Source organism: Procambarus clarkii, chromosome 22 (assembly GCF_040958095.1).
Source record: "Procambarus clarkii isolate CNS0578487 chromosome 22, FALCON_Pclarkii_2.0, whole genome shotgun sequence".
NCBI classification, from domain to species: Eukaryota; Metazoa; Arthropoda; class Malacostraca; order Decapoda; family Cambaridae; genus Procambarus; species Procambarus clarkii.
This window is the reverse complement of record NC_091171.1, coordinates 7,807,076-7,816,633: the sequence shown is the minus strand read 5'-3', so window position 1 is coordinate 7,816,633 and position 9,558 is coordinate 7,807,076. Positions and strand designations below refer to the sequence as shown.

Below are 9,558 nucleotides of genomic sequence, written 5' to 3'. Positions count from 1 at the left end.
AAACAAACTAGGGGGTTCAGTTCCAGAACCGATTACTGTATGTGCCTCTGTAACCCTTTACACCACTGCCCATGGGATGGGTATGGGGTGCATAATAAAGAAAGAAATTGAATTACTGTGGACACAAGCCAAACACCGGTGCTGTTAGCTCATGCTGCAAGCGCTGCCCTAGGTTTGTTTACTAAGTACTGAAGCCATCACACCCAAGAACAGTGTCCGTGATATTTTAAAAAACAGTGTGTTTACTGGGGGCCTGAGAAAGCTGAATATTATGCAGTACTCTAAATCATCCATGTATGACTCACACAGTGTGGTCAGATTTACCACAATCATCTCTATATCACTAGTGCAGCGGAAGGGTAAAGAAAGCAACAACACTATTAAATAAAATCTATAGTTTTAACAACATTACTATTTAGCACGCCTTCTTCTTTAGTACTACAGTATAACAAAACTTGCCCATTCATAGATAATTATCATAGCCAGAGTCATAATGTAAAGGTTAGCTAGCAATTTTTTGCTTGGGAGGTTGTCATCTAACATATTACAAAGGTCAGTAGATGCTACATTGCTTGAATGTCTGTATCAAGAAGTGAATAATGAAGAGTAATTGGCTTTTATTTAAAATATATTGTATTGAAAAATAATGCTATTTATGCTTTCATTTAGGCAGTTTATACCATCTCAAAAGGAAATAAAGTTGGACTTGTCAAGAAATACAGACCCAGGTGATTGGGAATGTCTTGAAGATGACCATAATGATAACCAAATGATGAGAAACTAAACAATACCTTCCATTCATCAGGGGCTTCCAGGTACTGTACTGTATAATATACTTTGATTATGTTGGATATGGTAAAATGTAAAAATTTAATATACTATATTTGTGATTATTATACAACATTTTGATTACTGTTCTAAATGTTTTTTCACTCATCCAAGACATAAATATATATCTATTTAGTTATTCCCGCAAAATGCTTTTTGCATCTGAACAAAGCTTCTGTTACTTGCACCTTTACTGAAAATATAAATAATCTGCAGATAATTTTTCCTTATGTCAATTGCCTAAAATGCGTACAGTATAAGAAAATCACTATGATATTAAATATGTATGAGAAAATCTTTGGATCAAGACATGGATCAAACCAGTGTCTTGGGTCACCACAGTGCACCTTAAACCCATGGATCACCTTTTGCCCTAAAATATAATAAAAATGCATTATATTATGCCACATGTATAGCATGTATACTGTACAGTGTATTGCTTTTCCAGAGATTATCAACAACAAAGAGATGACTACTTAAAATGGGAGGAGTATTTCATGGCTATGGCAGCTTTGTCTGCTCTTCGAAGTAAAGACCCAGCTACACAAGTAAGTTCTTTCTTATTGATTGTAAACAGGCTACGTATATACAAAAATATTATATGAGGCACTGCTAGTAACAATTGGTTAAGTGCCAATAGAAAAAACAATAAATGCTGATAAAACAAAATCACCACTTTGTTGACAAGGCCAATCGACCACACTGTGTAACACAGTACAGTTGGGATCATTCTTAACTCACAATCGGGAATTCTGGGTTTAAATCATAGGAGGGACAAAAAGGGTTGGGAATGTTTCCATTCACCTAATGCCTCTGTTCACCTAGCTGAAAATGGGTACCTAGGAGTTTGTAAACTATTGTGGAGTTGTATACTGGGTTGGGGAGCTTCATGCTCTCCTCCGGCGCAGGGGCTTTCTGCTCCTTCGGTCTTCGCGATGGTTTTGTTCGTTTGCAGCCGTCTCCTCCTTTTCTGGTGAAGAATGAGACTGCTACTTTCCGGAGGGGTCCCTGGGTTGTTGATGCTTGGTTGGTCAGGCCGGGGGTGCATCATGTTTTGTGTCCGGTTGCGGCTCTTCGCCGTTATTTGCGTGCTACGGCTTCTGTGTCCGGGGATGCGCTTTGGGTTGATCCGGTTTCCCTTCTTCTCTGTTCGCGGGTGCGGGTCTCCCAGGTCGTCCGCAAAGTTATTAAGGCTAGCCAGCCTGCGGTCTATCCCCGTGCCCATGACGTTCGTAAGTTCACTGCTCTGGCTGCCGTCTTTGGTAACATGTCGTGGGCTGGCATTCAGGCACGGGGCTTTTGGCGGTCGAAACAGGGTCCTGGCTGTTCGTTATCTAGTGAACATTCCTGGGCCTAGTCGGGCCTGTGTCGCTTTGAGTCGGCGGCTGCAGCCAGTTGTCTCGACTCTGAGTTGAGGAGTGAGCAGTGACCGGCTCCCGGGTAAGTCCCTCTGTTTTTCCTCTGTGGGTAGTTAGCTCCGGGGAGCCGCAGGGGCTCCTTCCCCAGAAAACCAGTGTTGAATGTAATGAAACGCCATTTTCTGGGTGAGACCTAGAGGCTCCCCGGCATCCCTCCCTCCCTCTGGTCGGCCGTTTTTTTTTTTTTTTTTTGTGTGTTTTTGACATGTGAAGAGCAGAGAAGAGTGTGAAAGTGAAGAGCAGGGGTGCCATAGGCACAATCAGAGAACACTGTATAAACATCAGAGGTCCATGCTTGTTCAATATCCTCCCAGCGAGAATAGGAAATATTGCGGGAACAACCGTGGACACTTCAAGAGAAAACTAGATCATTTTCTCCAAGGAGTGCCGGACAACCGGGCTGTGGTGGATATGTGGGCCTGCAGGCCGCTGCAAGCAACAGCCTAGTGGACCAAACTCTCACAAGTTAAGCCTGGCCTTGAGCCGGGCTTGGGGAGTAAAACTCCCAGAACCCCATCAATCAGTATCAACCAGGATTCAGTTGCAGGTTCGTACCTGATCTGAGATTCTTGGTTGGCTTTCCTCTCCCTTTGGCCTGTATCCCTGCTACACTTGGATGCGCATCTCAAGCTTGTAGTGGAGAGTCTCGAGGTTACCTATGTGTCATGAGGTACTGTATACCTATATGACTCAAGTGGATGTGTGGGAGTCTGAACTTTTCCCTGGTAGTGTTTTCCCTAAGCAAAGTTTGGCTTCTCGCTCTGTACCCATTTCTTCAGTTCAGTCCCCTTTCACTTCTGCCAGGATGATCCGGAGCAGGCACACAAGACCCTCGGTTGGCTTCTGGCTCACCAGTTTCCTATTCTGGCTCACCAATTTCTTATTCTGGTTTTTCTGAACTGTCTTCCCTGGCACTCGACTTTTTCACCGAGACCTTGGCTGAGGTTTGTGACCACTCACTTAGCAGCTCATGGCCAGTGGGTGCATCCATTGCACTAGTACACAACACAGTGTATGAGTACGAGGCAGTTTGGCCCACTCAGCAGTTGCTTTCATCTTCAGACAGGCTCTGTGGTCTGGCTCCACTCTGACTGCATCCTATTGGTTCATTGTCTGAAATGAAGCAGGTTAGGTTGCTTTGGTTGCTTCCTTTGTGGAGCTGGACTTTGCAGGTAGCTCATCTAAGAGATGAGCTACCTGCAAAGTTATTTGATTCACAAAAGGGGATTTGCAGAGTTTTGCAGGACGGTCTCTCATTTTTGTTACTTCACAACAGAGTGGACTGATGACAATGCATCTGTTTGTTGACTTAGTGAGACATTTAGTTGCCCAGAGATGGATCTTTTGCATTGGTGTGGAACTGGGGACTTTCGGTTTATGCTGCCCCATTTCCCTAGGCTCTTGTGTTAGATTCATTTCCACTGGACTGGGTTCGGTGAGAGTCTCTTTATCTATCCCCTCTGGTTCAATTGATGCTGCAGATTCTGTCCAGATTGAAAACAGTCTCTGGAAGGGTCTTTTCTTCTAGTTTATCTTATGGCTGACCCAGCTACGCTTATGCCTTTAGTCTGTTGTCTCAACCCATGTTGTTGAGGGCTGCTCTGCCTCTTTCAGCAGATAGGCCAGGAGATGTTCTTCGATGGTTTGAGACTCTCCGCAGATCTACATGTCTGGAGTTTCTGACTCTTAGTGTACCGCTCTTTATATGGTTTGTAAGTGGCCGATCTCTTCATGTCTTTGATCACAGCAACAGTCTGAGGTTGCTTGGGGCTCAACCATAATTTTATGTCTTCATGAATTATCCACAGTTTCTTTGCCTGTAGTCTTTTTGTTTTGTTTTGATTGTGGATCAGCAGCTCATGCAAATACCAATGCCTTGTATCTTTCAACCTTGGTAGCTGCTGCTGTTGGCATTGTGTGTTGTCATTTCATCGGCACTTTTTCTTAAGTTGTCTTGGACATATTTTAACCTTTAGCCTGCTCACACTCCTGACATTTCTTGGTCTTATCTTCTTGAGGTTATCTTGAGATGATTTCAGGGCTTTAGTGTCCCCACGGCCCAGTCCTCGACCAGGCCTCCACCCCCAGGAAGCAGCCCGTGACAGCTGACTAACACCCAGGTACCTATTTTACTGCTAGGTAACAGGGGCATAGGGTGAAAGAAACTCTGCCCATTGTTTCTCGCCGGCGCCCAGGATCGAACCCGGGACCACAGGATCACAAGTCCAGTGTGCTGTCCGCTCGGCCGACCAGCTCCCGGCTCCGACCGGTCTTCGGACAAAGTTTTTTTTTTCCACTTCACTGTTTTCTGTCAACACTTCAGTCTGAGATTGTTTTTTCATGGCTTTTTTTGTTTGCTTCCTCACTTAAGGTTGTCAGGTTGGAGAGTTTCATGTTCACTAAAAGTAGTTTTTGTTCTCTTGGTTTCTCTTTTTTTTTTTAATTTGCAGCCTTTTCCTTCTCTTCAGGACAAGAATAAGGTGGTTTCTGAAGGGGTTCTTAGGTGATTGATGCTTGGTTGGTTCAGCCAGGAGTGCATCTTTTGTTGTCTGGTTGCAGCTGTTTGCCATTAATTCTGTGTGGTGGTGTGTGTGTGTGGGGGGGTAGGGAGGATGCTCTGTGGATCCAGTACCCCTGGTTTCTTACTCCAATGTCCATTTATTTTGGGTCATATGCAGTGTCATTAGGTTTATCCAGCCTGTCTACCCTTGGGCTCATTATGTTCGTAAGTTTGGGGTGCTGTGTTTGCTATGTTTTCAAATGTCCTGGGGTAGATATTTGGCTCGAGATATTTGGAATGTTTTGGCAGTCCTACAGAGTGCTAGTAGTGCGTTACTTATTGAAGTTGCCTAGTCCATGCTGGGCTCGTTTGGCTTTGGACTGGGTTAATTGTCATTAATATCCTCTCCTACAGTGGCTCCTGTCTACAGCTTTCCTCTACCCCTGGTGAGTTCCCCTTACTTTTTGTTCTCCAAGGTGATATAGCAACAGGGATCCTAGAACACCAGCATTGAAAGTAATAAAATTCATCTCTTTAGTGGATCCTTTCCATTTTCAGGGGCTTCAGTTTTTCCATCTTTGTGGCTCAATGACTGAGATATCTGTTGTGGGTGGAGGGATGAAGTAGCTAGGTGTGCAGCCACCTGGTGGTACCCAGGTGCAATTAATGTGTGAACTGCTTCATAACTGTGTGGCTTGTATTGGTGTGTTGTTTTCTATGTTATGTTTACCTTGCTGATTGTCTATATTGTCTCACTTTTCTGATGGCTTTTACGTGGTCTGAGTGATATTGCATCCTCAGCTCCTTGCTCCTTTATATAGGAGGCCAGGTTTTAGCTCCATGTCCCTGTTAGGCTTACAGTGACTTGCAAGGGCCTGGCATGGATTGAATTGGGTAGAGCTATCCAGGTAGCTAACAACAGGGAGCCACCAAGGCCCTACCAAAAGAGGTGTTTCCATTATATCAGATGCTGGTTTTTCCAGTTTGAGCAAAGTATCATTTTCCAATACCTGTCAGATTTTCCACCTTCTTGCTTCTTTTTTCTGGGGGGAACCCCGGCGGTTCCCCGGAGCTATCCAGGCTGAATGGATATGTATAACTTTCTGCCATCAGTTATAGTGCTTGGAGTTCTTGCATACCGGGAACACGAGCCAGAACCTGGCCCCCCACAGAGAGGCACGAGGAGCAATGGCCTATAGAACCCCCCCCCCCTGTGGTTGGGAGCATTCTTTGTCTGCCATCGACCGGGATAGGCATCCAGAAAGGTAGGCGCCCCAAAACAAACCCATATTCTGGTGAAAATATTGCTACTGAAAGCCGAGAACTCCCCAAACAAAATGATCAAACTAGCATGATGTCATTGTGTTGCCGCGCCGCCATCTGCGCAACCCCCCTCCTTCCCTGGAGGGGGAAGTGCGCAACCCTCCCCTCCCCGGGAGGGGGAAGGGGGAGACCCAGACCCTCCGCGCTGGCGATCCAACCAGCAGTTCTTGGCCGATGTGATTACTGGCCGGTCGGGTGCCTCTGGCTCCGGTTTTGTTTCAGTTCTGTGCTTTGTGGTGTGGGCTGTCTCTTCAGGTGGTGTGTGAGCCAGGTGTGAGCCAGGAGAAATATTCCACGGTACTTGGGCTGCATGCGCCTAGGGCTCTCTTCCTTAGGTGCCCTGTAAGTACTGCCCTTGGGGGCCACCTTCCACAAGTCACCTTGGGAATGACCTCTGCTGTGTCCTTTACTGCTCGGTACTTGGCCGCCCTTGAAGTCAGCTGGGGTTTTGTTGCCCTTGTTTATCTCTGGGTAGGAGGTAGTTTTCGGCACTGGTAGGGGCACGGGGTACTGCACAGCAAGTTTTTTCACCAATAACTGCGGGCCGGCTCTGTTTTGCCTGGGTACGTTGTCCTCTTGCGGGTTTTTTCTTTTGCTTTTGTTTTTTGCCTGGTGGGAGGGTCTGCCTTTGTGGTTCCCCTTTGCTGTTCTAGGGGTATTATATATCTTTTCTGTTTTGGTGGTACTCCCCGCTTGGCCCCCGTGAGTGGACACACATCCCGGGGTTTCAGCTTTTAAAAGTTTGGTAGACTTGGGCACCGGTTCACAGTACCCTGCCTGGGCTTCCCTTGGTGTGTAACCAAGGCTAAGGGCCCTGAGAAACCCCACAGAGGCTACATGGCCCGATGGCTGTGACCCCTGAGTCCCCCCCTCGCTTCTTGCGAGTTTGAAGGCTGCTCTGTCCTTTTGTCTCAGGGTGACACTCAATGGTTGTGCCTCCACCATGCTGCCTGTTGGGTCAATGATTCTCTTGACCCAGAGTCGTGTGACGTGTTTTGTCTGTACGTACTCCATTCATCCAAGCCACTGATCAAGATTTGCGGGTGCAGGCAGCTACGGCGTTGCATGCTAGGTTTGGGTTGTTGTAACGCGCTAGGTTTATTGCGGCCCTGGATGCCCCGAGATTGCCCCATTGGTTATCACGGTCCAGACTTGGGGTGGAGTTGCTTCAGCTCTGGTTCCGTCCGCTCCTCCGTCCAGTCCTTTCCCTTCTATTGTGCATACTTCCCTCCCTTTGCTTCCGGCTCTGACCCGTCAGTGGGTTTCAGGGTTGGGGCAGGGTCTGGTTGGGTTGAGACTCGGGCGGTCTCGGGGGTTTTCCTCTTTCGGGATGGCGGCGGAGAGGAATTTGAGCCTGTTCCTCCAGCCGTGCCGTATGGGTCTGACCAGTGGGCTCCCTTCCTTAGTGTTTTGCATGGCTGCCCTGTCTTTTTCTTGTGGGGCAGGGGCTTTGGGGGGATGAATCGGCTCCAAGTCCTGCCGTAGAGGTTCCCAGGGTTGGGGAGCAGTTGCCTAGGTGGCCTAGGCCCCGTTTTGCCTCGCTTGGGTTTTTGTACCCTTAGAGTGGGGCTTGTAGTTCCTCAGAGTGGGGTTTTTCCTTCCCCCTCTGCGTTCGTGTTGGTTTCAGGTCTACCCCTTCCCGGGTACGGTTCTGTGTCTCTTCGGGTCCGTCGATTCCATCATTCCTGGGGGTGCTTTTTTCCCCTTTCTTCCTTTTCACGATTATGTCGCGTAAATGTTCCCTTCGTATCAGGAACCCTGTGTGTCCTTTGGTCAGGGGTCTCTTTGGGCCATATGTGCCTCCGTGCATTTGCGCTTGCTTCTCACGGTTCTCATTGGTTCGCAGAACTTTTCGATACTTCCAATATTATTGGAACATTTATTGACTTCCGGTGATGCGACTGGCCACAACACACGATGTGGTTGGTCATGTACATTGCGTTACCGGCTGCTACTGGGTCTGTGTTTCGGGTCTTTTCCTTGCCTATTTCCGTTTTTCCTCCCTCTATGTTATACATGGTTGCATATCTTGGTTGGTGGTTATTGACTATACTGATGTTAGGTGCTGGGGTGGGTCTCTGTCCATGTTCAGTTCCCTGATTTTGGACTACCCCAGTGTTCAGTTTTGGTACTGAGTTCTTTCACTTTTTCCTTGTATCTCACTGCAGGTTTCTGTGTTGCAATGTCTGCGGGTGGTTGTGGACTTCCGGTCAACTGCTCTTGCCCTACTGGTTCCTTTTATTGGGACAGGGGTCGCTAGGATTCCGGTCTTGGTTACGGCTCTTCTTTGTTCCTTTTCCGGAACGTACATTTTTGTTTTCCTGCAGAACATGTCCTGCGTAGTTCTCATGTATACCTCAGAGATGTGTGCATCGTTCTTCCCTGCTGGAGCTGGTTGCGCTGCTCCTTCGGGTTGTAGGGTCGTTGTTTTTAGCTTTGCGTCTCGCGCTTTAGTTCGTGGTGCTCGTTTTCCTCGTTGGCCTCTGCCTGGGCCCTGGCTCTTCGGTGTTTGGCCTTGTTGGTTCTTCAAGGGTCGTGGGGGGGAAGTTCCTCCCGGATGGGGCGTGTCTGCTCGCTGGGGTGGGTTCCTTTCCGGCTCACTGGGATTGAGTTCCTGGTTCCCTGGCAGCCATTCCTAATGGTTCTTTGCCAGCCTTGGTTGGGGATGCTGCTTTACTTGCTTTCCGATCTTGCAGGTCTTCCCGTGGCTCCACCTCTTTTTGCGCATCGGTCCAGCCCTGTAGGAGGCTGGTTTTTTCTTCCCCTCGAGTCTTCGTGTCTCGGGTTTTTGTCTAGTTTCTTGTCACTTGTGTGGGCACTGGTGGCTTCGTTGTTGGTCTCCCAATTGCGTGCTTTGTCTCAGCAGCAGTGTGTAGTTTCCTGGCGGTCCTTCCGATTTTCCTATCACTGTGAAAGGTTCTTCGGTCTCTGATAGGGTTGTCTTGTCTTTCTCTTAGGGATTGTTCCGGGACTGTCGTCTGATGCCGCATTCTGGTGCCTCATCTTGGGTGGTGCTGGCAGGGCCGCTCCAGCTTGCATTCGGTGTTACTGTTCCTTTTGCTGTGTTCCGCTTGTTGTCTTGGGCATTGTTTCACCTCTGGCCTGCTCTTGCACTTCCGATGCCGTCCTGGCTGTTGGCCCGGGTAGTCTGTTTTCTTCTCCTCAGTATGTCATGATCCCTTTGGTTGTGGTGTGTTTTTGTTTTGTTTTAAAGGTTTCCTTTTTCTGTTGGCGTTGATCTCTGGGGGTCGGGTCGGGGAGTTTCCAGCTCTCCTCCGGCACCCGTGTTTTTTCTGCCTTGTTTGATCCTAGTGGTAGGTTGTTCGTTTGCTGCAGGCTCCTCCTTTTGGATCATGTTTGGGTCTATTGTTTTCCGGAGGGGTCCTTGGGTTGCTGCTTGGTTGGTCAGGCCGGGGGTGCTTCATTGCTACCGTCTGCGCAACCCCCTCCCGGGAAGGAGGGGGTTGAGCAGACGGCAATGCAGCGACA

At 48.1% G+C, this 9,558-nt stretch overlaps 1 protein-coding gene across 1 annotated transcript in view; it reads left to right on the top strand.

Moving 5' to 3' along the window:
- Positions 1–1,289: 1,289 nt before the first annotated feature.
- LOC138349857 (deoxycytidylate deaminase-like) overlaps positions 1,290–9,558 on the top strand; it is a 27,855-nt gene continuing 19,586 nt past the window's right edge. The window contains exon 1 of the mRNA XM_069329386.1: positions 1,290–1,376. Within this exon, the coding sequence (XP_069185487.1) occupies positions 1,326–1,376 (51 nt within the window). The 5' untranslated portion in view covers positions 1,290–1,325. The remainder of the gene's footprint in view (positions 1,377–9,558) is intronic.